We start from the raw sequence: 27,901 nt of genomic DNA, 5'->3' as shown, positions 1-27,901 counted from the left end.
AAAACCATAGCTTTAACTATACGGACCTTTGTTGGCAAGGTGATGTCTCTGCTTTTTAAGATGCTGTCTAGGTTTGTCATTGCTTTTCTCCCAAGAAGCAGGCGTCTTATAATTTCTTGACTGCTGTCATCATCTGCAGTGATCATGGAACCCAAGAAAGTAAAATCTCTCACTGCCTTCATTTCTTTCCATTCTATTTGCCAGATGATGGGACCAGTGGCCATGATCTTGGTTTTTTTTTTATGTTGAGCTTCAGACCATATTTTGCACTCTCCCCTTTCACCCTCATTAAAAGGTTCTTTAATTCCTCCTCACAATTACTTTGATAAAATACATATTTTGTTATGTGCAAATGCTTTTAGATACCTATTAAAGGTAAAGGTAAAGGGACCCCTGACCATTAGGTCCAGTCGTGACCAACTGGGGTTGCGGCACTCATCTCGCATTATTGGCTGAGGGAGCCGGCGTACAGCTTCCAGGTCATGTGGCCAGCATGAAAAAGCTGCTTCTGGCAAACCAGAGCAGCACATGGAAACACCGTTTACCTTCCCGCTGTAGCGGTACCTATTTATCTACTTGCACTTTGACATGCTTTCGAACTGCTAGGTGGGCAGGAGCTGGGACCGAGCAATGGGAGCTCACCCCGTCGCAGGGATTCGAACTGGGTTTAACCCACAGCGCCACCTGGGTCCCTAGATACCTATTAGGTCCATAAATTACCATATAGCATACATTCAACACAAAAAAACAGTGACATTTTGTTGTTGACAAAGGACAGCTGGACATATAAAGGGCCCCATTACCTTCAGTAGCCTAGGGCCTCATCAAACTTAAATCCGGCTCTGCCCTCCAGGCTTGGTGGGGTTTGAACCCCCCTTTTCCTGCTGCTCAGCCAAGCGCCCAACCAGGTTGCTGTTGTGACTGTGTGAGCCTTCATTGCTTATCTTGGCCTCACACTTAGCAAAAATAAAAATTAAAAAACCCCAAAAGAGGGGAACCGTGTCCCAGAGCACTATGCTGTGCTGGGAGATGGTGGTTGTGAGGAGCATAAGAAAATTCAGACACTTGCCATAGACAAGAGTGGAAAGTAGCAAGTCAATTGCTGGATGTGATGCTGTTGTGTACAGGGTGTAAATACAGCGACCATCCCTCCTGGCTTGGTACCTCGCAAGATACAGCAGTGCTTCCACAATACCTTATTTCTCACTTCACCCCACCCACTAATGCACATAGAGGATTCTTCCTTTCAGCACTAAGGCATAGAGCAAAGACCACTTTTTAAAACCTCTCCATGTTTCCAAAAGTTATTCAAGCCTTTGAATTGCCTCTTAAGTAACATGTATATAATTCCACATTTTCTGGAGGCAATTTGGGTTTTCTTGAACTTTAGAGTAAATCTGTAACTTAAGAAAGGTAGCTATTTATTTTGAAAATATTATACATAAAGTGCAGATATAAGTCATGCCAATATGCAGCATTTTTTCCAGACGACTAACTTTCAATAAACAGCTAATGTCACAGTTGTGCCCATCAAGGCTGACTATCTTGCTGAATTTTGTATGCCTCTGCAGGAGTGTCACATTCCCTGTACTTCAGAGTTCCTGCTGAATGTCACTCAAAGCAACTGTCAATCGTTTGATTTTCTCTTCCATGGCCTTTTTATTGCTTGCAGTCTCTTGCAAGAGCTGACGCATTTCTTCTTCAACTTGATAAACCTGAAATAAAATTTACATGTGTTATGAACAACACCCTTGTGAACTTGTGGTCTGTTTGTGCAATGAAAGATACATAAGATATAATATGAATTTACAACATTATTTCTGAAAATGTTATAGAAAGGTAGGTAGAAGTTTGAAATAGGCTGAAGAGGTTACATTTGTGAGAGCACCAACATATATTTTATGGAGACTACATAAAAGGTAATGCCTATCGTGCAAAACCTATTACATATCAGAAGGTCGGCTTCCCATATCCTGCATCCGTTGATCATTCTTCTGCAGTAGCTGCAGTAATCAAGGAGTTATCTACACATTGTTAGCAAACGAAAACTAGTAGATTGATTTGCTTAACATAATTTTTAAAAGTGAAACAACATTTGGGTGCTTTTAGCATTATCTATCACCTTTTCATTTGCTGCTGCAATTTGTTGTTGCTTTTCATTTGCTAGCTGCAGCAATTCTGTTTGATGCGCTGCTAGCGTTGATTCAAGTTGTCTTCGGAAAGCATCATCCATAGAATGCAGTTTTTCTACCGCTGCCCTAGACACAAAATGAAATCTTAAACCTTATATCCATATCACTATTATTGGGATATGCATGTTGTGTAGACAACTATTCTCCTACAGTCAGAAAAATATTCTTTATTAAGTACATCCCAGTAACTTGTTCACATATTCTAATCTTTTCTACTGTAATCTGAATTTTAAATATTTTGTTACAGAAACCACATTAGCAGAGACAGTGTATGTATACACTAGAAATTTGGAGAAATATGTGAAGGGGAAAAAAGCATGGATCTGTTGCAAGTCTTCTAGAGAAAAAAATAGGAAGAAAATTCCTCCTTTAAGAATTGTGCATTTGATGCAGTACAATCCAAAGTTTAAGGCATAAACTTCTGGGGTGCCCATCCATGCTTCCCATAAACAGAATTCCTCACTCAGGAAGCTCTGCTGAAAGGAGGGGGGCAGAAGGCAAATTTCCTCACCACCCACATTATTTCAATTCCTCTGGAGCAGCTGTTAGAAGGCAAAAGGGCCTATAGAGTAAGCAGTAATCAGGGGAAAAAATGGCTTCCACCACATACTTCCAACCAAAACCTCTGTTGGATTGGAATTCCTTTAGTGAATGGAAAGAACCCTTTTTTATTTTTTCCACAGATAAAACAGAAATGTAGTAGGTTTCCACAGGGAAACTCTATTTTTACAATTACCAACAAACATTTAAAAATAAATAAAATTGGGCTAAAGAATGGCTTTCAAATTTTGTCAGGCTACAAGTGGTCCTTTATGAATTTTCAATTTAATTAGGGATAAAAACAAACAGTATTGTAATGACAGTTGTGAGCACCTTTCACCAATGGAAGTTCCAATATATGCCATTATACTGCAAACGAAAAGCTTCCCCCAAAGCCACAACCACCATTCAGGAAAGAAAATTTCTTTCTCTAACTTCTCTGAAGGACACCCTGCTCTGCAAAATCTTTCATGAAGAATACATACACCCAAAATCTGACTGTCTTGAGTGAATTCACATTAATACAACCAGAAAGTCAAATATAGCAACTTACTTCTGTGCCTGAATACTTTTATCTCTCTCTTCAATCAGCTGCTTCTCTTTTATATCAAAATTTTCTTTCATTTGTTTAACTTGTGCTTCCAATTTGCTCAACAATCCTCCTTTATCTTGCCACTTTTTATTCATCGCACTGAAATGTAATGGACATTTTCACAGAAGCTTCAGAGACTTACTCGTACTACAACAAGGAAAACCTTATCCCTACTTTTCAAGTCTTTGTAATGGGAAAAGAAAAGTTACAGCTTCCCATCCTGCCTCAGTATGGCCTACTGACACTTTAGCATTACTAACATTAATTCAGCAGTATTTAAGACATTACTAGTTACGGTAGTACCTATAAGCTTTCTTGATATCTTCGAGCTCTGTTTCTTTTTCCTGCAACTGCTGCTTCAGTTCCTCTTTCCTCTCATTTTGCCTTTCCAATTTTTCCATGAGATCATCCAGCTGAGTCTCTCTTCCCTCTAGTTGCACCTGAAGTCTCTTCTGCATTTCAATACTTTCTTCACGGTGCTTTCTTATCTGCTCATCTCGGTCCTGTGAGGCCTTGAGAACAATTTCATCATTATATTTGCCCTGGACCACAGCTAAAACTTCAAGGTGGATCAACGGGAAAAACTCTACTTACTCAGTCTCCTATAGTTAAAAGCAGAGGACACTTGCCAGAAAAGAATGGCCATTATACCTCTATCACTGATGGATAACATCTTGAAGACAACCCATGCACAATTGTTGTACCATTTCTTTGCTTTCCCCTCCTATATCATTACAAGAACTTTTACACTGGTACCTCAGGTTACAAACACTTTGGGTTACAGACTCTGCTAACACAGAAGTACCTTGGGTTAAGAACTTTACCTCAGGATGAGAACAAAAATTGTGCGCCGGCGGTGTGCCAGCAGCAGGAGGCCCCATTAGCTAAAGTGGTACCTCATGTTAAGAACGATTTCAGGTTAAGAATGGACCTCCAGAACGAATTAAGTTCTTAACCCGAGGTATTCAATATCTTTTCAGGCAAATTCCTTAAAAAACAACAACACTTACTTCTTTTAACTTTCTAATCGTTTCTGTTTGATCCTCCACTATTTTAGACTTAATCTTCAATGCGTCGTTGTTACGCTCGTTTTGTTTTCTCAGCGTCTCATTCTCGCTAGTTAGTACTTCTATTTTGGCTTCCAGTTTCCCCCGATCTTGAGCAAGAGATGCTCCTGGGGAGGGAGACACAAAACAAAATCTATGTTTTCAGTGCTGCAGATAATGAAGTTAATTTGTCGTGTTAACAGATTGTAAAGCAATCAAAACCACCCCACTCTTCTCCATGTCTGAAAATTAACATTGGGCATCCAGGAAAGTGCTTGCTTAAATGCTTCTTTGATTAGGCCACTGTAGTAACTGTTTGAAAATTCCTTCAGTAGCACCTTAAAGACCAACTAAGTTTATATTTTGGTATGAGCTTTCGTGTGCATGCACACGAAAGCTCATACCAAAATATAAACTTAGTTGGTCTTTAAGGTGCTACTGAAGGAATTTTTTATTTTGCTTCGACTCAGACCAACACGGCTACCTACCTGTTTGAAAATTGTTAACCTACTTAGCTTAAGAATGAAAAAGCACACCCAAGTCTCATTAACAGAACAACCTTTTCTTAGTAAATTGCATTTTGGAAATTAATTTCTGGAAAATCACGATACTGCTGGAAGGACAACTAGACACTTTCAGCAGCTCTTATGTGTGTGATGCCAGGAGCATGCCAGATTGCGGATGAATGCCTCTACTGTGTAAAGCACTACCAAAACATAAAGCTGTGATGCAATAGGAAATAGATGCAAGCAATGCAGCTATGGAGCTACAGCCCACTGCAACACCATGTAGACACTTTGCATTCTTACAGAGGCTTAACATGCAGGTTTAAGTTTGACTTTGTTCTTTATCAGCATCCCACCAAGGCAGAATAGAAGTATTTACCCTGTTGCGCCAACTCTTGTCCCCATATTTTCCTCTCCGCTTTTAACCCGTCAATTACAGATTCCTGGGCTGTTATCTGTGAAATAAGTTTTGATTTCTCCTGTTTAAGAAGCTCAAGTTGAATAGTCGCCTGCTTATCTTCCTCCACCATATTTTCAAGAGTTCGGATTTGACTCTGACAAAAAGAGAAAGGACACGTGCCATTGTGAAAAAGGCTTTCACTGTATTGGAAGCTGCAGTGCCATTGAATGTTTCATGTTGTTGATTAACAACAGTCTTCTGTGTATTAACACAAAATGCAGTGTGAAGAAGACAACATACAAAAGTTAGATTAGCCTATTAACGCATACTCTCAAGTTGTGTGTAGTTTCTTGCTTCGATCTGACTAATTCTGCAATCTTCATTTTTTGTTCTTTTACCAAGGATGTCAGCTCTTGGACTAGGGTGGCCGATTGCTTTTCTTTTTGCAGAGACTGAGAAAGACGATGCTTATGTTCTGCCAGCTCGGCGGCAACATTGTCAAAGCCTTCTTTAACCTATTTCAGCAAGGGGAAACAAATTGCAAATTATTAGAAAGGTTATTGCTATGAATGAGTTATTTCTTTCAAAATAAAAACGGCAATGTAACTTTCGAATGAATGACAGGAGGTTAATTTGAAAACACATGGAATTAAACACCGAATATTACCTTGCATTTTAGGAATAGAGAGGCTCAGTATTTATTCCAAATTATGAACTAAAAATGGATGCAGAATATCATCAGTTAGCAAAAAAAGGAGAAAAGAATAAAAACTATATATAAAAGCTATAGTAAGTTCCTCAATTTAAAATAGAACTGAAATTAATGAAAGCATGTAATATCTTAAAATTGAACTTTTAAGCAGCTTTTCTTTGATGCGGAAACTTGTGGGCATGTACACATGCCACAGGGCTTCTTCCTCCTATCTTCACAGTCCCCAAAATCTGCCCCAGAGAATTGGAGGAGACTGTGCAGCAGATTTTGGGGGCACACAGGAGGGCTGGAGAGGCTTGCCTTGTTGTACAGTGGAACCCTGGTTTTCAAGCGTATCGGAAGCTGAACATTTCAGAACCCGAACGCAGAAAACCCAGAAGTAATTGCTTCCGTTTTCGAATGCGACTTGGAAGTCAAACTGCTTCCGAGGCATGTTTTTCATTTTCCCCCATTGACTTTGCAGCCAGCCATTGATCCTTGGTTTTTGAACGTCTCGGAAGTTGAACAGTCTTGCGGAACAGATTACCTTCAAAAACTGAGGTTCCACTGTACAAGCAGATTTCTGTTGCACAAGTGAGCATCTGTTACACTAGAATCGGAGAAACAGGTATTTCTAAGAGTAAAATGAATGTGGGGAGAATGAAGACTAGTTTTATAAGTTTTTGAAACTTTATGAAATTACTTCCTATAACACATTAGTTAGTTCCTAAAATACAATTTTTGTGGTACATGTGCAATGTATTTTAGCTTGACACAATTTAGCTGGGCAGTATCTGAAAATTAATAAAAAAACCCAAAATATATGGATCTTATTGATTGCATTTATTTATTAAATTTATATGCTGATATATTTCCTCCCAAAGAAACCCAGGACAGCAAACACGTGATAAAATCATGCAATAAAAATAAAAACACGGATAAAATAAAGTGGAGTTCCAGAGCACAGACTTTTTACAAATGCGGAATGAACTTATTGTTACAAATGTACTGCTATGAAAAAAGGACAAACATTTCTGTTTTTAGCAGAAGAATTCCTAATATGGCTCTCCTCTATTTCTTACCTCGGTAAATCTTCTGGCCTCTATTGTTAATGCAAAACGAAACTCATCCTCTAGATCCTTATAATTCTGGTGCAACACAGCATTCTTCCCCTGCAGTTCTTTAATATGATGTTCATGCCTCTTCTGCTCTCTGGCAACTTCTTTTGACAAAGCTTCTTGGAATTCTGAGCCGGTCAATGGAACTCTAGTTTCAAGTTCTTTTCTGGAATAACAAGACCTATGAGTAAGAAGCTACACAGTAAAACAAATGAGGACTGCATGCCTGCAGGTGGGAGTTCTTCCATACTTCTTAGTTCTTAGACACCACGTATGTGGAGATGAGGCTCAAACGGTTCTTGAAATCACAGATGTTAATTCAGATTCAAGACTGCCTGGATAGCACTTCACTTACAACCATTTCTTACCAGCAGGACTTGATTTTGCACCCTTCTTCCAAATGGAGCTTGTACACTACCCTGTCTCCCTGCTTATTTAACTTATATGCAGAATTCATCATGCGAAAGGCTGGACTAGATGAATCCCAAGCCGGAATTAAGATTGCCGGAAGAAATATCAACAACCTCAGATATGCAGAAGACACAACCTTGATGGCAGAAAGCGAGGAGGAATTAAAGAACCTTTTAATGAGGGTGAAAGAGGAGAGCGCAAAATATGGTCTGAAGCTCAACATCAAAAAACCAAGATCATGGCCACTGGTCCCATCACCTCCTGACAAATAGAAGGGGAAGAAATGGAGGCAGTGAGAGATTTCACCTTCTTGGGCTCCTTGATCACTGCAGATGGTGACAGCAGTCACGAAATTAAAAGACGCCTGCTTCTTGGGAGAAAAGCAATTACAAACCTAGACAGCATCTTAAAAAGCAGAGACATCACCTTGCCGACAAAGGTCCGTATAGTTAAAGCTATGGTTTTCCCAGTAGTGATGTATGGAAATGAGAGCTGGACCATCAAGAAGGCTGATCGCCGAAGAATTGATGCTTTTGAATTATGGTGCTGGAGGAGACTCTTGAGAGTCCCATGGACTGCAAGAAGATCAAACCTATCCATTCTTAAGGAAATCAGCCCTGAGTGCTCATTGGAAGGACAGATCGTGAAGCTGAGGCTCCAATACTTTGGCCACCTCATGAGAAGAGAAGAATCCTTGGAAAAGACCCTGATGTTGGGAAAGATTGAGGGCACTAGGAGAAGGGGACGTCAGAGGACAAGATGGTTGGACAGTGTTCTCGAAGCTACGAACATGAGTTTGACCAAACTGCGGGAGGCAGTGCAAGACAGGAGTGCCTGGCGTGCTATGGTCCATGGGGTCACGAAGAGTCGGACACGACTAAATGACTAAACAACAACAACAACAACACTACCCTTTAAAAAGGCATATTTGCCTGTTTATAATCTTGCTAAAAACAGCAAATGGTAGTTTCGATTTGCTAGGAAAACCTAATGAACTCTTGTGTATGAAGTACAGAATTAACTGTCTCTGATCTCTCTCTCTCTCTCTCTCTCTCTCTCTCTCTTAATTCTGTTGTCTGACCATGGGAATAACTACATGCAGAAAGTCTAGCCTTGGCTGTTGTGCCCAACCAAGGAATCCCACTTTCAAAACTTGCAAAATGCTTTCTGCAAGAGGTGTCTGAATTAGAAAAAGATAAATTTACAGCACAATCCTAACCACAACTACTCAGAAGTCCTACCAACTTAAATGGGGCTTTAGACGACATCTAAGTGCAGCCTAGGCTATTTTCCACAACGCAAAGCTGAACAATTTTTTTAAACGCACAACTAATGTACACCTGTGCTTTCTGGATTGTCATGAGGCACATACCTGTGTTCCTGCTCTCTCAGCATAAGAAGTTCATGGACTTGTTCCACCTTCTCTTTTTGCTGCTGCAAAGAAATCCGAAGCAATTGCACTTCTCTCTCAGAAGCTGAAACTTTTAATTCTGCAGCTTGAATTTGCTTCCTCTGTGCAATGTTATCAAAGGAAGATAAGGAACACACTATCATAGTTGCTGAGAGTTGGTACTACAAGCAAAACATTGCACATGGAATGGAAAATTCCTGATGTTTATCTTTCTGGCTAGCATGTATTCCTACCCCCCCCCCCAAAAAATCCAATAAAGCAATTGGACTTGAAAACAGCCTTCTTTCAGCAGCCATGCAAGACAGTTTCAACTCAAATTGCCATGCGGTTTTGTGTGTGTGTGTGTGTGAGAGAGAGAGAGAGGGGGGGGGCAGGGAGGCAGAGATTGCAGATGGAGAATTAAACATCAATATTGCTATCCTCAGCTGCAAACTCCATGAAGATAACCTTTATACCTCTGGAAAGACTTAAGAAAAGCAAAACTGCTATTAAAAAAAATTCTTTAAAAAAACCTAGTGCTGTATGCATCAAACATACTTTGCACATGCTGTGGGCTGCCTAAGTGCATGCATGCACACGCTGGCTCTGGTTTTGCCCTCCTTTCCTATATCTGCTTTTTGATGTAGCACAACTAGCATGTGGCACTGGAAGTTGGGCAGAAGGTACCATGGCTCTCAGGCTGAAAGAGGTTCCCCTCCCATGGAATACAGTTTTATATTACTCCCCATGCCCCTCAATCACATCTTTCATTGTTTGGCTCACACTCATATCCACAGTACCATTCAATAGCTTTATTCAACACAAAGTTGAACATAATTAGTCACACATCCCTGCAATTATACAGAAAGCTTTTGAAGGTCTTTCAACTTCCAGTGATGCCCTGTGCAAGGTTAGTGATAGTTCCCCTCCCCCGCCTATCGCCTTCCATTCTGCTCAATACACTATGTCATAGTTGTGACGTCCTGTGGCGCCCCCCTAGGCTCAGTGCCCGCTGTTGTGGAACTGGTTGTGCTGCCCTATAGCCAACTCTGGCTTTTGTACGAATGGAGCTGCACAAGGTTCTCTATGTGGCAATTTTTCCAGCTGTAGAAATTACAGGAACTTAATTACAGGAACATGGTAATGCTCTCCCAACGCAGACAATGCAAAGGCAGGGTTATTTAGTTCTTTGCTCCAGTGCTAGAGCGCACCAGTTAAACAGAATCTTAACATGCCAATGGTCTTAACCAAAATATGCTCTAGAAAATTTTGAGTTCTATGTAGGAGACAGAATTTTGGCAGGTGCAACTCATCATGCAGAGGTGTTGAGAGATAAGATAAAACAGACCAGTTCTCACTTGCATCTGATTAACTGAACTGTAGGTACTAATTTTCTTCAGTGAAAAACAAAGGTTGTACCTCTGAAGCTTGCCGCTGTACTCTTTGAGTCTCCACTTTGGACAGCGTTTCTTCTAAAGTCTGAAGTGCCTTTTGTTGATCCTTCACTTTATGTCGTGATTGATCTAGTTCCTTGCTAAGTCGTTCAACTTCGTCTTTCAGATGCTGAATGTCCACCTGAAGTTTGGTTTTCGCATTTCTTTCTCTCAAAACCAGCTCTTTTAACCTGAAAAACATCACGTTCATTCAAAATCACTACTTTTTCAAAGTAAGAAGTGGCACTGTTTGGGAATGTATGAAGAGATGGCACCCTAGTATTGTATAGTTTTCAATACTCAGCGTATCCCTTAAGGTCAAACCATAGTTTGCATTTCCAAAGCATATAGGCAAGCCATGCTTTAAACCTGCTCATCTGCTCCCAAAGCAAAGGCCAGACACAACTATGGCTTGTCCATTCAGATATCATGCCAGAACAGCTTCCTTAACCATGATTTGGCATGATGTCTAAGTTGAGCTGTAGTTAAGACAATGGCTTTATTGTTTTACTTACAGTATTAAAATTATTTTATACCACCTTTCATTTTAAAAACCAAGGCAGATAATATGGGGGGGGAGCCATTTTTAAAAGCTGTATGAGCAAACATCAGTTGCTATTAAAATAGCCAGAAATGCTAGGATCCGGTATTAACAGTCAGGAAAAGCTTGGGTGACGAAGTATGTTTTTAGCCAATGGCAGAAGCACCCAACAGTCTGTGCCTAAGTGATCTCCAGTCAAATTACTGTTTCCTACAGTATGTGTCATGCTCCCTACCTAAGCAATGACTTGTATTAATAGTTGATAGATCTAAGTCTTTAAGTGAGGAGCGGAAAGCTTTTCCAGAAGGGCAATGAGAAAAGCACTCAAAGTTCAAGAGGCAGAACTGTAAATATTTAACTCAGGAATTAAATCATCTGCCTAAAACTACTGGCATATACTTTGGCATCCAGCTTTGTGCAATTTCCGCATTTCCGCATCAAGCTTGTAGAATACCTTGCGTTGCTGTATTCCAAGTGAGATTCTGGCATGATAGTGCCCATGCTAAATTGTAGGGTTTCAGGGAGGAGCATTTATCAATCTTACCTGGAGAAGCCAAGGATTGAGCATGGAACCTTTCACATGCAAAGCATATTCCTCTACCACTGAGCTATGGACTCCTTGTCAAATCCTCTTAGCTAGGTCCAGGTATGTCCATTGGGGTTGTGCATATTCCAACATCCCTCACAAGCACAGAACACACAAAACTTGACAATAGATGCTGAATTCAGCAGCTTGGCTTTCACTTTCCTTCACAGAAAAACAAGCAACTTTTCTGTTCTTACAGGCTGAAAAGGATGTGGAATTATCCAAGTGACAAACATTCACAAGAAGGTAAGTGGGAACTGCAAAGGTAGCTTAATAGCAAACAGAGCCTAATATATATCTTAAGTGGCCATGTTCATCATCAGGAAATAATGGCCTGATTCACACATTACACTAAGCCATGGTTGGTTTGACAAACCACAAGTGGCAAAAGTATGAAGTTGTCCCACAGATGATCACACAAACCACTTCAGATGATTGTAGAAACCATGGCTTGTTTCTACAAAGTTTGTTCTGCAGCTGCTATGGCAAACAAACCTTAGCTAAGGAAGGGTTCATATGTAAGGTCAAGTCACCATTAAAACAAGCCAAGGTGCACAAGCCAACAGCAACAAGCTATGCCTTCACATATTGTTGGCAGTAACAAACCAGTTAGGCCACAGGGAAGGGCTCAGGTGATTTTTTAAAAAGCCCATGGGTTAATAAACCAATAATTTGCATTTTGTGCAAACCAATCCAATGTCTGAAATGCAATGTTGTATAAGTAATATTCTTTATATGAAGGATAAACTATGCATAGTAGTTTTGCAGATAATCCTCATAATTATTCGCGTATATTCAAATGCCAGAATTGCTAACGAGGATTTTTCAAACATACTTCAAAATTATTTGAAGGCAAAGTCAATTATAATATTGCTAATAGTATCACCCTGATGACAAGGGATCAGTTTTCTGAAAAGCTGCACCTCCATCCACCTTTTGACACAATTTGCTCTTCCGCTGAAGAGTAGTAGCACAGAACAGGATTGTGGAAGATTTATAGCCTAAAACACACTGAAAGTTATTGATTTGCAAATAAACCCACAGACACCTACCAAAACCAGTTGTATTTTATTGCCCTAAGATACTCCCTCTCTGTTGCCTGAAAAAATGCAAGTGGGAAAAAAGCGGTGCAGTACTAAATTAATTTTTAGAAGGCCATCCGAACATGCTGGATCCTTACCGGTCTGTAGTATACACGGCCATACTTTGAATATCCTTTTCTTCTCTTGCTTGGTCCTGCAGCTCTTTGATATTTTCTCTCAGTTTCTTTTCAGCTTGTTCAGCCTTCCACCTTTTCTCTCTCTCCTGATCCAGTTCTTGAATTAGTGCCTGAACAAGACAGAGATCCCATATTCCAGAGGAGAAACTACAAATGCAGAAGAATTGATTCTACTAAGAAGAAAGGTGGATGCATTTTGGGGCAGGAAGGGTGTTGGCGCTGAAGGGGGAGATGACAGACACCCGCTTTATTCTCCCGAAAGATAACGTGCTATATGGCTATGACTCTGACACTGCAGGCTGCTATAAAATAGGAAGGGTTTAAAAACTAGGCTACTAGACAGTTAAGGCAAAGGGATTGCCTTCGGCTAACAACAAATCCCAACTTTAAAAAACCAATATTGGGCACATCGAGAAATGATCTACTTCAGCTCCAAATAAGTAGAAGAATGAAGGTCAGCAAAGGCAAAGTCTAGAAATGCTGGGGGGGGAACAATGGGTTTCTGAAAAGAAGCATGAGAATGTCCGTGTGGCAATACTAGTCAGGTGCATACTGCAAAAGAAGAACCAGTTTTGAAGTTCAAAACAGCAGGTTGAATGCTGAAGGCGGTGCTGATGCAAGGAAAAAACATGAGAAAGCAGATGTGAGAGATGTACTGCACTTCAAAGTTTAGTCGCTCTCTGTACCATAAGCTGCTTCTGAAAATATCTCTACAGGTGTATTTCTGTGATCCTATAGTGATATCTATAAGCCGATTCAGCTGCAAGAGATCCTGTGCTCAGTGGACCAACAGCTAGAACAGTCATGTTGCCTTACAAGTTTAGGGGTTCTCTCAACTTCGATTTAGAAAGTTGCTCCTACTTCTGTTGATCAATTTTTATATTAGTGCCAGTTTTTTATGGCTAGTGTGAAAACCATGTTAGCCTTAAGTACCTTGAAATAATAAAATATTAAAATATACCTACCCTGTAAGTGGACTCTTCTTGAGCACTGGAATCTAAACGTTTTAGTTTTTTCATTTGATTTTTCTGCGCACTCACATTCTTGGGCGATTTCCCCACTAAATCTGAGCTTGGAACTTCTGAAGTTGGACTTGAATTTTCTTCCTCTTTTACTTGAGATCCTCGATTTTTTGACTTTACACAAGTCTGCTCTCCTGCCCTAAAACAATACATAAATTAAACTCACACATCAATTTTTGTTGTTGTTGTTGTTCAGTCGTGTCCAACTCTTCATGACCCCATGGACCAGAGCATGCCAGGCACTCCTGTCTTCCACTGCCTCCCACAATTTGGTCAAACTCATGTTAGTAGCTTACTTGGACAAAAAAACTTCCAGATGTTACCAAATGCATTTAGAATGCCTTCTAAATACTTAAAGGAGAATTTTCTATAATTTTACTTGGTCATAAACGAGCACACAAAACCATTTCTCCTTTATTTTTAATACCCAAACTGCTCTCCAATTGAACTATTTTTATCATTTATTACATTTGTATATCGCCCTATACCTGCAGGTCTCAGGGTGGTTCACAGGATAAAATCATGATATAAAAGCACAGAATACATAAAGACAAGAACACCCCCGCAAAAAACCCCACATTTTAAAAGGCCATTGAATGTTAGTCAACCAAAGGTCTGGTTAAAGAGGAATGTTTATGCCTGGCGCCTAAAGGTGTATAATGAAGGCACCAGGCGAAACCCCCTGGGGAAAGCATTCCACAAATGGGGAGCTATTGCAGAAATGGCCCGTTCTCGTGTTGCTACCCGGCAGACCTCTTGTGGAGGAGGCACGAAGGGCATCACAAGATGATCTCAGGGTACCAACTAGAAGTACCTAAAACACTTAAAACATTATTTTAGACATGCCTATTCAGAAGAAAGCCCACCGAGTTCAATGAGGCTTACTCCCAAGTACTGTAAATGGATAAAAGACTGCATGTGAATATGGAAGCACACATCAACGAACTGAAGATACCTGTCTGAAATTTTGCCTCTCTGAGAATGGTGTTTTGTAGACGAAGTGGCTTTTCGATAACTGGGGAACTTGCTCCTTTTAACTACCTTTCTGTTCTCTTTCCCACTTTCACCACCACTCTCTGAAGTGAGATCTGTGTCCCTTTTTGCTTTGAGGACATTAAGAGCAATGCCAGCCTTTGAAGTATTAGTCACCTAAAAATAAAAGGATTTAGAGCTCATTTTTTATCTTACTTGATCTTTAGACCTATTGCTTTTAGACAGTCTTGGGTAGCTGATTACATTGAATGCCACTTACAGCAGGATAATCTGCAAAAATGTATTAACTCCAAAAGTAAGAAGTGTCCCTTAATTGCTTCAAGCAGCAATTAAGTGAGGTTCTTCTTCCCTTTAAGTTCCCAAAATACCCAGCCTAAGCTCCTTGACTGCAGGCTTCAGCACTTTTCACTCAGACCATAAGAACAATTTTGCTCTCAAGCGCATGCATGACTCACTCTGAAGCTTATTCACACTGCAGTTCTGGGACTACAGAAGCTCAAGTGGCTTGTTGATCATACTCTGTCTGAAGTCATGGACTACAGATCAGTGTTCAATTCAGACCTTTGGTATTGAAGCAAGGTGAATGAGCCAGTAGCAACCAAATGGAAAAAAATGGGTGGGGAAGTCAATTGTTTCAGGCAAGTCAGTTGGTAGCTTTGCTGCAGTCATTCCAAGCCTCTATAACAAGTACACAATACATAATCTATATCTATGTCACATGGAGCAACTGTTTCAAATGTAACTACGGCTGGATGAACACTGATCTGTAAAAATGTTATTAAATATAACATTATATAACTCTCAATGCAGTTTCCCATTGTCGAAGGCTCGCTGCTCCACAGCGCCCTCTGTTGTCGCATTTTAATAATGCATTTTAATGTTATAAACGGCCAGTGTAGATCCATCCTACATTTGAGAAAGGGCTGTAGCTCAGTGGTACAACACCTGCCTTTCAGAACAACCCAAGTTTAATTCCCGGCACCTCCGGGTCAGGCCGGGAGAGATGCAAAGTCAATGAACTAGATGGGCCTATTGTCTGACTAGGTACAAGGCTGCTTCGTATGTCCCAATGTTCATCAGCAAACAGACATTTGTCAAGCCAGAGTGGAAAATGTAAACTGTTACCTTTTCCAGCAGCTGTGATATCTGATCCTCTAGTTTTTTTATTCTCATGTCACTATCCAGTTTAATTCTTTCTGGCTCGGAAGAGGAATTGCCCTCAGGGGAAGAGCTAGTGGCGGGCCAGGTTGGCCTGCAGGCACGCTGGCGAAACTGAGCTAACACCTCATCAATATGGGGTGTCATCACTGGCAAAGTGATACAAGTCTGTTCAAAAGAAACAAAGCATAAGTGATGGGGAGCGGGGGGGGATGCACATTTTCAGAGACAAAAAGGCCCCCCTCCACTGCCCTCCCCCCACATGCAGGAGTCACAGCACCTCATCTTCATCTGCAGGAGAACTGGATGAAGCCAAGCAGTCCAAAAGGTCCTCTAAGCACTTCAGATCTGTTGAATTTGCTTCTGCCAAGTTTACTGGTTCACCAAATATATTCCTTCCATCTAGGATGGCTAGCTGGGGTAAAGCCTGAAGGAGGATCTCTCTGTAGCCTAAGAAGAACAGAGAAGCTATTAAGCACCATGCTTCAGTCTAAACATCACCAACAGTGAGGCAAATTCATTTCAGTATAGCATATCTGACTATCCCAATAGCAGAGGGATGGGGAACCAGTTTCCCTACCAAGATGCTTTCGGCTACAACTCCCCATCGTCCCAAACAATTGGCTGTGCTGGCTGAGGCTGATGGGAGTTGGAATCAAGTATCTGGAGGGTCACAGGTTCCCATCCCTGTATTATCCGAAACATCATTCACTGAAGAACTAAATTATAGGCTCCAATCCATTCCTGAGATGTTCTTCTGGCAGCCGAAAGCCTCAACCGCTCACAGAAGGGCTATTTCTGAACGGAGCAAAAGAGCACCGCATGTGAAGATTTCAAAGCAGTTCTGCCATTTGTCCAAGCTCTTTCTCATGACTTTTTCATTGTCCACCGAACTTTATATGGTACAGTCTGCGTCTTCCTTCTCAGCATGTTTTTCATATTGCAATGCACCCTCACGAATATTTTGCTTATTAACATACTTATAACCCGCCCTATAATGGATCTCAGGGCGGAATACAAAAACAGCAAATTGCAAACCCGCTATAGCCATTAATTTTAAAATCAAGCAAATACATCAATACTAAGCTGCAGTCAAAGGTTTTCCCGGTGCTGAATTAAGATCAACGCTAGCGTCAGCTGGGCCTCTGAGGGGGAGAGATTCTATAACTGGGGTGCCACAGCCACACTGCAAGACGTCTTCTGCAACCTTAGTACAATAATTCAAGGACCAGCACTTGTGCTTATCTCTTTCTGCCAACAGTTATCTGGATCCAAGTCATGATCTGGTGATCAGCTGGAAATGCTGATCTTCAAAATGCAAATAGAGTGCGTCGTAAATGTTTCCTGTGCACCACTCTTACCTATTTTTGCACACACTGGATTACTTTTTCCACTCTTCTCCAAAGAAAGATTTGACAGGTACTGTAATCCCACCAAGCACTGGAGTAAATGGTTAATATTGCTTACACAATTGCCGTGTAGCTCAAGAGAACTAATTTTAAAATTGGCTCCACGAAGATACAAAAGTCCTGTAAAAACAGACACAGTATGTAAAAAAAAAACATTTTCAACAAGGCGTGTAAAGACAAGGAAAACCCTTCTGGATCAAGCCAAGGGCTCATCTAGACCAGGATCACGGTCTCACATTGGCCAGATGTGATTCTCAGCAACTAGAATTTGGAAGCATATTGCCTCGGATAGTGGAGGTAACACATAGGCATCATGGTTAGTAGCCACTGATGGCCTCATCCTCCTTGAATTTGTCTAATCCTCTGCTGAAGCCATCCAAGTTGGTAGCCATCACTGCTTCCTGCGGGAATGAGTTCTGTAGCTGAAACGATGTGTTATGTGGAAAAAGTAATTCCTTTTAGTCTGTCAAAGACGGCCCATTACAGTATCACCGTCTTAAACATGATTGTGCTCAGCTAATGAATTAAGAATAAACCACTTTTCTTCCTTTCCTTTTGTAAAATACCTCAGGAATACTTTATTGGCAATTGTTAGATGTATGCAGCAGCAATAACAATTCTAGCAAAGCTATCATGGGAGTTAAGTCACATCAAACATAGTAAGACTTACTTCCAAGCAGATATACAGAGGGTTGAGCTGCAAAAAACCTCTTACCTGTTAGGTCATGTATGCGGTTGTAAGACAAATTCAATCTAGTTAAGTTAAACAGCTTTTCCAATCCTGGGGAAGAAAAAGGTAAATAAAAATAAAAATCACTGACCACAGAGAACAGATAAAGAATATATGCAATTAAGATAATGTAGAAATAAAATAAAGTCGCAACAGTTACAGGGGTCCACAGTTTTGGGCTGGTCTTGGCAGCCAAGCCAGAATTTATGGTTACTGTCTCTTGTTCCTGACCTCACATTACATTTTATAAGAACTTTTAACTAAGTCCCGGTTCTGTGAGAAAGGCAGGATATAAATGAATAAAAGAAATAATAATAATAATAATAAGCTTTAGGAAGTTCACAAGCCAGTGGGTTGTGTTTGTGTGAGAAAGCAATCAGCTTATTGTAACATTTGAACCAGCATTTAGAGTTTATTTCCTCTCTAAGCAAACCAAGCCAAACACTGGTTCACACACCGTAGTAAGCCAAGGCTTGTGATTTGTTACCCCTGCTTGCACTAAGGGAGAAGTACAGCAGGAGCGATCTGGAAGCTTACATTAAGCACTGGTTTTCCGTGTCATCCAAACACAGTCATTACATGCAACATGCACACTAGGAACAGAAAACCAGTCAAGCCAAGGGCTAACTAACCTTCAACCTTTGTTATCAAGTTGCAAGCTAAGTTTAAGGTACGCAGGTTGATCAGGGAACTCAGCCCTTCAATCCGATGTATGTGATTGGATGAGAGATTCAGATGCTGCAAGTTCAACATATGATCAAGACTTTCAATTCTGGAGATCTGGTTACAGTGCAAGTTCAGCGTGTGAAGTTCTGAGCTTAAAGGTATGTCCGCTAAACTACAAATGAAAAAGCAAATGATATTAGGAAGTAATCATTTGGGGGGGGGGAATAGAGAATCCTAATTAATAAAAATAAGCAGTAAGTAGCCTATCTCAAATGGTCTGCAAGGCAGGTAAGCATGGTCATTTCCAGTGCTCAGGCCTGCCTCTCTACTCTGGCTACTTGTGTTTAATTAGGCTGCACTTGCTTGGGGATGAAAGCCAATGTGATGTACGACCAGCTTTCTGCTTGGACCGGGGAGGGATGCAAGTTCAGATCCCCTCGCAGGGTGGTTGTTGTGAGAATTAAACAGTGGAACTGCCTGTTATGTACTGAGCTGAATCCTAGAACAATAGGATTCAGAATCAGCGGGAGCTACCCAATCCAACTCCAGGTGGAAGTGAATCCGCAACCTGATTGGCCTGCTGGAGCAGCCAATCAGGCGGCTGGCAGAAGTGAATCTGCTACCTGATTGGCCTGTAGGAGCAGCCAATCAGGCTGCAGGCAGAAGTCAATCCACAATATAATTGGCCCACAGGTGTAGCCCTGAAGTAGCCAATCACGCAAGGCCCATTGTGTAAATAATGTATATAAGCAGATGGTTTTGGGAAAAGAGCCATTCGTCTTCTCTTCTTCTCCTTGATGAATATGAGCTGAATAAAGAGCATGAAATTCACTCTCGACTCCGAGTATATTTCACTGGCGACGAAGGTGGGATCCTGCTGAGCTGACCGCCACCACGCACTGCACCGCAGCACCGCCACCTGCTGCACCGCTGCATCGCACCGTGCATCCAGGCTTCAGCTCCAGGACCCAAGGAACCCAGAATGGCAACCGACAGCAGCTTCTTGCCATTCAAACCAGCATCAGGAGACTGGGAAGGGTACGCCGCCCGTTTCAACTTCCTCCTGCAAGCGAAAGAAGTCACCAACGATGCCATGAAGAGGGCGACATTCTTCAGCGTCTGTGGAGAGGAGACGTTTGAAATCGCCCGGGCTCTCCTTGCACCTAGAGATGTCGCTACCGTCTCTTACAAAACAATAATGGAACGGCTGAAGGAGCACTTTTCACCACAGCCCTCGGTGGTAGCTTGCCGAAATGCCTTCTACGCAAAGCGGCAAGCCCCAGGGGAAACCATAACTGGGTTTGTGACCTCCCTCCGCCAAGCCGCCCGGTTATGCAACTTCTCAGAGTTGGAGAACATGCTTCGTGACCGCCTCGTCGGTGGCCTGAGGGACGAGATGTTGCAACGACGCCTCTACGCCAAAAAAGACCTCACGTTCCAGATTGCTCTGGAGGAAGCCCTGGCAACCGAAGCCGCCGAGAGGTCAACGCAAGAGGCACGACCGGCCCCGCCATCCCAACCGAGGGTCTACCACGAAGACCTCACCGACGAATCCGAATCTGACAGGGAGGAAGTACACCGAGTACAGCGGCGCACTCAAGCAGCACACACACCACAGCAGCCTCGACGAGAAGGAGGGAACTGTGCAAGCTGCGGGGAGAACCACGAGAGGAGGACCTGTCGTTTCCGCAACGCAGAGTGCAGGCAGTGCAGAAAATTGGGACACATCGCCCGGGTGTGTCGGGCTCGACTCACCCGTCGACAAGCATCAGATGACCGATCCAGGAGCCCCAGGTCACACGGCACCATGCACCAAGGCAACTCGACGGAGATCACGGACTACCAGGTATTCCAGTTGCCCCACCCCAGCACAGAGAAAATTTATATAGAGGTACAGATAGAGGGAGCCCCATGCCGCATGGAGCTGGACACGGGTTCAACTCTATCCATAATCTCGGCCCGAACATTAAGGGAACTGTGCCCTAATGGGGGTCCCAAACTAAGGCCGGCCCCATTCACCCTCCGGGACTTCCAGAAACGTAAGGTCGCTACAATGGGGGTGGGGACCTTCAGGGTGCAATATCGAGGGCGAAAGCAACAATTGGACTTGCTGGTAGTTAAGGGCCCCTACGTTAGCTTACTGGGACTGGCATGGTTTGGACCTCTGGGGCTAGCCGTTACCGGGGTGAACCGCACTAGCTTACAAGTGGACGTGGACGCCATATGCAAAGAGTTTCCAGGGGTTTTCGATGGGGCATTGGGACGATATACAGGACCCCCCATTGCCCTACAGCTAGACCCCGCTGTACGACCCATCAGGCACAAGGCCCGCCGGGTCCCGTTCGCCCTGAAACCCCGCATAGACGAGGAATTGGACCGGCTCGTGGAGCAAGGAGTGCTGGAGCCGGTGCCCAACGCCCCCTGGGAAACTCCAATTGTCACACCCGTCAAGCCTAACGGTTCGGTCCGCATCTGTGCAGACTACAAATGCACCATAAACAAGGCTCTCACGGCCCATGCATACCCAGTGCCAGTGGTCAGCCATGTCCTCGCCACCCTGGCTGGGTCAAAAATCTTTGGCAAACTGGACTTGGCCCAAGCGTATCAACAGTTGCCTGTGGACGAAGCCACAGCAGAGGCTCAGACGATTGTGACGCACAGAGGGGCATTCAGAGTAAAGCGGCTGCAATTTGGCGTTAGCGTGGCACCAGGCATATTCCAGAATCTAATGGACTCTCTCCTTAAAGGGATTCCTGGCGTCACCCCCTTCTTCGATGATGTACTGATCGCCGGGCCCACACCAGAGGAATTTGAGGACCGCCTCCGCTCCGTCCTGTACCGTTTCCAGACGGCGGGCCTCAAGGTGAAGCGGGAAAAGTGTTTACTGGGAGTGCCGCAGGTGGACTTTCTGGGATTTAAGGTGGACGCAGAAGGGGTCCATCCAACCGGTGACAAGGTACGGGCCATTTGTGAGGCCCCAGCGCCCAAGAGCAAGCCCGAACTTCAGTCATTCTTGGGACTATTGAACTTTTACCATGCCTTCCTTCCCCATAAGGCAGCGGTAGCGGAGCCCCTACACAGACTCCTAGATAAAAGGGCCCCTTGGGTGTGGGGCCAGCGACAAAGGGCCGCATTCCAGGCAGTCAAGGACTTGCTCGTCTCGAACTCGGTCTTGGCACACTTCGACGAGAGGCTGCCAGTGGTGCTGGCATGCGACGCCTCTCCCTATGGCATCGGCGCTGTCCTGGGACACCAACTCCCGGATGGAAGAGAGGTGCCGGTGGCATACTTCTCCCAGACGCTTGCTGCAGCCGAACGAAACTACTCACAGATTGACAAGGAGGGTCTGGCAATGCCCCTCTGTGCGTCAGCCATGTCCTCGCCACCCTGGCTGGGTCAAAAATCTTTGGCAAACTGGACTTGGCCCAAGCGTATCAACAGTTGCCTGTGGACGAAGCCACAGCAGAGGCTCAGACGATTGTGACGCACAGAGGGGCATTCAGAGTAAAGCGGCTGCAATTTGGCGTTAGCGTGGCACCAGGCATATTCCAGAATTTAATGGACTCTCTCCTTAAAGGGATTCCTGGCGTCACCCCTTTCTTCGATGATGTACTGATCGCCGGGCCCACACCAGAGGAATTTGAGGACCGCCTCCGCTCCGTCCTGCACCGTTTCCAGACGGCGGGCCTCAAGGTGAAGCGGGAAAAGTGTTTACTGGGAGTGCCGCAGGTGGACTTTCTGGGATTTAAGGTGGACACAGAAGGGGTCCATCCAACCGGTGACAAGGTACGGGCCATTTGTGAGGCCCCAGCGCCCAAGAGCAAGCCCGAACTTCAGTCATTCTTGGGACTATTGAACTTTTACCATGCCTTCCTTCCCCATAAGGCAGCGGTAGCGGAGCCCCTACACAGACTCCTAGATAAAAGGGCCCCTTGGGTGTGGGGCCAGCGACAAAGGGCCGCATTCCAGGCAGTCAAGGACTTGCTCGTCTCGAACTCGGTCTTGGCACACTTCGACGAGAGGCTGCCAGTGGTGCTGGCATGCGACGCCTCTCCCTATGGCATCGGCGCTGTCCTGGGACACCAACTCCCGGATGGAAGAGAGGTGCCGGTGGCATACTTCTCCCAGACTCTTGCTGCAGCCGAACGAAACTACTCACAGATTGACAAGGAGGGTCTGGCAATCGTGAAGGGCGTAAAAAAATTCCATGATTTCTTGTACGGGCGGCCCTTTACCATAGTGACTGACCACAAGCCGTTGCTGGGCCTGTTTGCCCCCGAGAAGCAGACCCCCCAAGTGTTGTCTCCACGTGTCCTCAGGTGGTCAATTTTCCTTGCCGGCTACCAGTATGCACTAATCCACCGCCCTGGGAAGGCGATGGGCCACGCAGACGCCCTCAGCAGGCTACCACTACCAGAAACAGGCCCCGACCCAGCGCCTGCGCAAGAGGTTATGACCCTGGAGCTGCTTCCCGACCGACCCATTCAGGCACAAGAAGTTGCGCACCATTCCACAAAAGATAGGGTCATCTCCCGGGTCCTGGACTGGGTGTGGCGAGGATGGCCCAGCAGCAGCCCCGGGCCAGAATTCGCCGGCTACACAAACCGCAAACATGAACTGTCGGCCCACAAGGGGTGCCTGTTATGGGGAAGCAGGGTTGTTGTTCCCCAGCCCCTCCGCAAAAGGGTCCTTACAGCCCTTCACGAGACACACCCAGGGGTAGTGAGGATGAAGGCCCTTGCCAGGAGTTATGTGTGGTGGCCGGGGATTGACAGAGAGATAGAGGCCTGGGTCCAACACTGCAAGACCTGCCAAGAATCCCGCCCGGATCCCCCAAGGGCCCCAGTCCAGCCCTGGGAGTCCGCCCGACATCCATGGTCACGCTTGCACGTGGACTTCGCTGGCCCCTTCCAGGGAAAAACATTCTTCATAGTGGTGGATTCCTACACCAAATGGCTGGAGGTCGCACTGGTACCGTCCACTTCTACGGCGGCAGCCATCCGGGTACTACGTAAGCTTTTTGCAACCCACGGGCTCCCTGACACCCTCGTCTCGGACAATGGAACCGCATTCACGTCAGAGGAGTTCCAGACCTTCACAGCGCAGAACGCCATCCGCCACATCCGCTCAGCACCATTCCACCCTGCCACCAATGGCCAAGCGGAGCGCATGGTGCGGACCACCAAGGACAGCCTCCGCCGCATGACACAAGGGGACTGGGAATACCGCCTTGCCGCATTTCTTCTAGCACAGCACAGCACCCCAAGCACAACGACGGGCCGGAGCCCAGCTGAACTACTAATGGGCCGGCGCCTTGCAACTAGACTGGACCGACTTCACCCCGACAGAGCTCAGGATGAGGTAGTGGTGGGGAAAGGCAGGAACCCCCGGACATTTGTGGCCCAGGACGCAGTGTACGCAAAGAATTTTGGGGCAGGCCCAGCATGGGTACCCGCCACAGTCACCAAGGTGACCGGTCCCGTGTCGTACGAGGTACTAACGGAAGGGGGGCAATGTTGGCGCCGCCACTGCGACCAGCTACGGCGACGATTCCCAGGAGGAACCCGGGAGGAGAGCGGGACAGAGGGGTGGGCAGGGGAAGCAGAAGCAGTAGGCACAGAGGGGCGCCCCGAGGCTGGAAGGACACCGGAACCAGAGCCACAACCTAGTGGTTCAGTGGCGCCAGACCAGACTTCCAGGGAAAAACATTCTTCATAGTGGTGGATTCCTACACCAAATGGCTGGAGGTCGCACTGGTACCGTCCACTTCTACGGCGCCAGCCATCCGGGTACTACGTAAGCTGTTTGCAACCCACGGGCTCCCTGACACCCTCGTCTCGGACAATGGAACCGCATTCACGTCAGAGGAGTTCCAGACCTTCACAGCGCAGAACGCCATCCGCCACATCCGCTCAGCACCATTCCACCCTGCCACCAATGGCCAAGCGGAGCGCATGGTGCGGACCACCAAGGACAGCCTCCGCCGCATAACACAAGGGGACTGGGAATACCGCCTTGCCGCATTTCTTCTAGCACAGCACAGCACCCCAAGCACAACGACGGGCCGGAGCCCAGCTGAACTACTCATGGGCCGGCGCCTTGCAACTAGACTGGACCGACTTCACCCCGACAGAGCTCAGGATGAGGTAGTGGTGGGGAAAGGCAGGAACCCCCGGACATTTGTGGCCCAGGACCCAGTGTATGCAAAGAATTTTGGGGCAGGCCCAGCATGGGTACCCGCCACAGTCACCAAGGTGACCGGTCCCGTGTCGTACGAGGTACTAACGGAAGGGGGGCAATGTTGGCGCCGCCACTGCGACCAGCTACGGCGACGATTCCCAGGAGGAACCCAGGAGGAGAGCGGGACAGAGGGGTCCCAAGGGGACAGCAGGGCAGTGAGGCCTGTAGAGCGAGAGGGGTGGGCAGGGGAAGCAGAAGCAGTAGGCACAGAGGGGCGCCCCGAGGCTGGAAGGACACCGGAACCAGAGTCACAACCTAGTGGTTCAGTGGCGCCAGACCAGACAGCCCCGGCACAGCCAGCAGCCTTGGAACACGAGCCAGAACCAGAACCCCTGACCAAGGAACACCCCAGGCCACAACGCACACGGAGGCGGCCAGCAGACCTTGGGGACTACGAATGCAACTTCCCGGGCAGGACTGGAACTTAGAGGGGAGGGGTGTTATGTACTGAGCTGAATCCTAGAACAATAGGATTCAGAATCAGCGGGAGCTACCCAATCCAACTCCAGGTGGAAGTGAATCCGCAACCTGATTGGCCTGCTGGAGCAGCCAATCAGGCGGCTGGCAGAAGTGAATCTGCTACCTGATTGGCCTGTAGGAGCAGCCAATCAGGCTGCAGGCAGAAGTCAATCCACAATATAATTGGCCCACAGGTGTAGCCCTGAAGTAGCCAATCACGCAAGGCCCATTGTGTAAATAATGTATATAAGCAGATGGTTTTGGGAAAAGAGCCATTCGTCTTCTCTTCTTCTCCTTGATGAATATGAGCTGAATAAAGAGCATGAAATTCACTCTCGACTCCGAGTATATTTCACTGCCCATGCATTTTCACCCCACTCTCCCCATAAGGTTCTTCTCGCCACAACTTCCAATCTTCACAAGCCTGTGAATTAGGGTTAGGGCGGCTTTATGATTACAACGACCACCTGTCCATTCACCTAAACTTCATGTTTGAATGGGAATCTTAAACCCAGGCCTTGCTGGATAGTTGCTTCCGTTAGGACATTCAATATACTTCCAACTAAGTAAAGGAACACTCAGTGGAACAATTTGTGGCCATTAATTCCCAGCCGTGGGAAATGTCCCTTCCCTGGATACCCCAAGCATGTGCTTCTTCCGCTTGATGGTTCATCCTGCCCTGCTGGGACCCGAACCAACGGATTCCTCCATTGCGGGGGGTCGGACTAGATGATCCCTGGGGGACCCTCCCAACTCTACGATTCCGCGACTCCGCTGCAGCAGCTCACCTCCTGACGCCTTTGTCCATGAGGCTGAGCTCCCCCGAGGCCGTTCCGGGCTCCGCCATCCCGCTCCCGTCGCCGTCGGCGCCGCCTCTTCCCTCGGAGCTGCCACTCGCCCTCAGCCGCCGCGGCGTTTGCCGCCTTCCGCTTCAAATCCCTCCCACCCCGTCGCCAGGTCAACCGCGCCCGCGCAAGGCATGACGGGAAGCTCGAAGCTCCTCCCGGCGGCTCTTCCCTGCGACTGAGGCGAAAGCGAACAATAGCGCTATGAAAAAAAAAATAGATACGTAAGTCGCCTGGGCACTTCCGGGACGGAAGTAGGATGCGCCGCAGAACTCTGCACGTTTCTCCTGCTACAGGAAGAGAAAGTGGGGGTAGTGCTTGGCGCTTCGCGCCACGATTCAGAAGCTCCTGGGCTCTTATCCCCCACTCTTAGGATTGACCTATGTCTCAGGGTTGTTTGGAAAGGGAGAAAAATGTGATTACGGTAAAAACAAGACAGTTCGTCCTCCGCTTTCTGATTTTTTTTAATTGTGGAAAACGAGGTTTGTATATATATATATAAATAACAATGTAAACACATGTGAGCCAGTGCAAACACAGCCCATTCAACCAATAACAGCTTCTCTAAAGTGAACCCGGAAACTCCAATCAGCTAGGTGCGTCACTCTTGATTTTTATTGCGTTTGTGAACATGCCGGGAGTGGACACCTTGGAGATAGAAAGCGAAGAGCGGTTCGCTATTTTTGAGGCGTGGAATCCGGAAGTTATGGCCATATCCACATTATCCTTTTTCCCATACTGTATCTATTTGGCTCAGGGGAAACTTCTATCTTTGGGGGAAAGGAAGTGGGGCTGCAGGCAGCCCACAGAGCTATAAACAATAGATCTCTCCCCTTCCCTTCCCTTTAGAGTACAGTTTAATTTGAGGTCTCCGTTTTCCGCATCCCTACGGAGACGAATGAAGGGGCCTGGGAACGCGTGTTTCAGACTGAACCAGATTCACGTTACAAGCAACCTGAGCCCTGCCGCCAATGCATCCATGATGAATGTTCATAAAAGGGCAACCAAAATGATGGGGGGGGGCACTCCCCTACTTTAGAAAAGTTGCAGCTTTGGGGACTTTTTAGGAGGCTGTGGACTCTCCTTCCTTGGAGGTTTCTAAGCCAAGGTTGGATGACCATCTGTCATGGGTGCTTTAGCTGAGATTCCTGCATTGCAAGGGGTTGGACTAGATGACCCTCAGAGTCCCTTCCAAGATTCTATGACTCTAAGAGGTGACAGGGTGGAAATTTATATACAGAAAAAGAGAAAGTGGACAGAGAACAGTTTTTCTTCCTCTGTCGTAAGAGCAGAAATTGTGGATATCCAATGGACCTGAGTGTTGGGAGATTCAAGGCAGATATAATCATGTACCTCTCTACACAGCACAGTGTTTATCTGTGGAACTCGCTACTGCAGGAGGGAGCGGTGGCCACCAACCTGTCATGGAAGAGGAGGCTATGCATGCCTACTTGCCATCATGGCTATGCTCTGCCTGCAGCCATTAGGCAGGACAAGACTGCTGCTTCAGATGGTAGAAACCCTCCAGATGGCATACCCATAGGCACCTCACCAGCCCCACCGCCTCTGCTGGAGCAGAGAAGTGTCACTGCCGTTGGCACTGATTTAGGGCAAGATCCCATCCATTTTGTGCGAGATCTCGCCCCAAATTGTGTGAGATCTTGCGCTCTCCACGTGTGGTTTTCGATAAACTCCAGCTCACTCTCGTGTTTTC

General features: G+C 45.5%; 1 protein-coding gene across 3 annotated transcripts; it reads right to left on the bottom strand.

Annotated features, from left to right (window-relative positions):
- Nucleotides 1–1,395: 1,395 nt before the first annotated feature.
- On the bottom strand, nucleotides 1,396–26,389 carry LRRCC1 (leucine rich repeat and coiled-coil centrosomal protein 1). Of its 3 annotated transcripts, none has more exons than XM_035126190.3 (19): nucleotides 26,131–26,389; nucleotides 18,610–18,815; nucleotides 17,963–18,028; nucleotides 17,200–17,367; nucleotides 16,119–16,288; nucleotides 15,806–16,006; nucleotides 14,643–14,836; nucleotides 13,631–13,826; nucleotides 12,627–12,775; nucleotides 10,306–10,510; nucleotides 8,869–9,008; nucleotides 7,050–7,251; nucleotides 5,606–5,791; nucleotides 5,256–5,430; nucleotides 4,335–4,498; nucleotides 3,628–3,836; nucleotides 3,286–3,423; nucleotides 2,123–2,258; nucleotides 1,396–1,715 (listed from the first exon to the last, which is right to left on the bottom strand). In XM_035126190.3, the coding sequence occupies exons 1-19, from the start codon at nucleotides 26,187–26,189 to the stop codon at nucleotides 1,593–1,595; spliced, it is 3,087 nt and encodes a 1,028-aa protein (XP_034982081.1). In that variant the 5' UTR covers nucleotides 26,190–26,389; the 3' UTR covers nucleotides 1,396–1,592. The 3 variants fall into 3 exon arrangements, with proteins under 3 accessions (XP_034982081.1, XP_034982082.1, XP_088531798.1); XM_035126191.3 differs by having other exon boundaries at nucleotides 5,675–5,791; XM_088675672.1 differs by lacking the exon at nucleotides 2,123–2,258.
- Nucleotides 26,390–27,901: the final 1,512 nt, after the last annotated feature.

This window comes from Zootoca vivipara, chromosome 8, assembly GCF_965207765.1.
Source record: "Zootoca vivipara chromosome 8, rZooViv2.hap1.1, whole genome shotgun sequence".
NCBI lineage: Eukaryota > Metazoa > Chordata > Lepidosauria > Squamata > Lacertidae > Zootoca > Zootoca vivipara.
This window is presented reverse-complemented; position numbering and strand designations above follow the sequence as displayed.

Excerpts from the sequence above, each read along its gene's own strand:
- LRRCC1 (XM_035126190.3), bottom strand. The coding sequence starts at position 26,189 with ATGGCGGAGCCCGGAACGGCCTCGGGGGAGCTCAGCCTCATGGACAAA. Across the intron at positions 18,029-18,609 it reads CTTGATAACAAAGGTTGAAG|GATTGGAAAAGCTGTTTAAC; the intron begins GTTAGTTAGCCC and ends TTTCTTCCCCAG. Across the intron at positions 2,259-3,285 it reads AAAAGTATTCAGGCACAGAA|GGCAGCGGTAGAAAAACTGC; the intron begins GTAAGTTGCTAT and ends TTTTGTGTCTAG.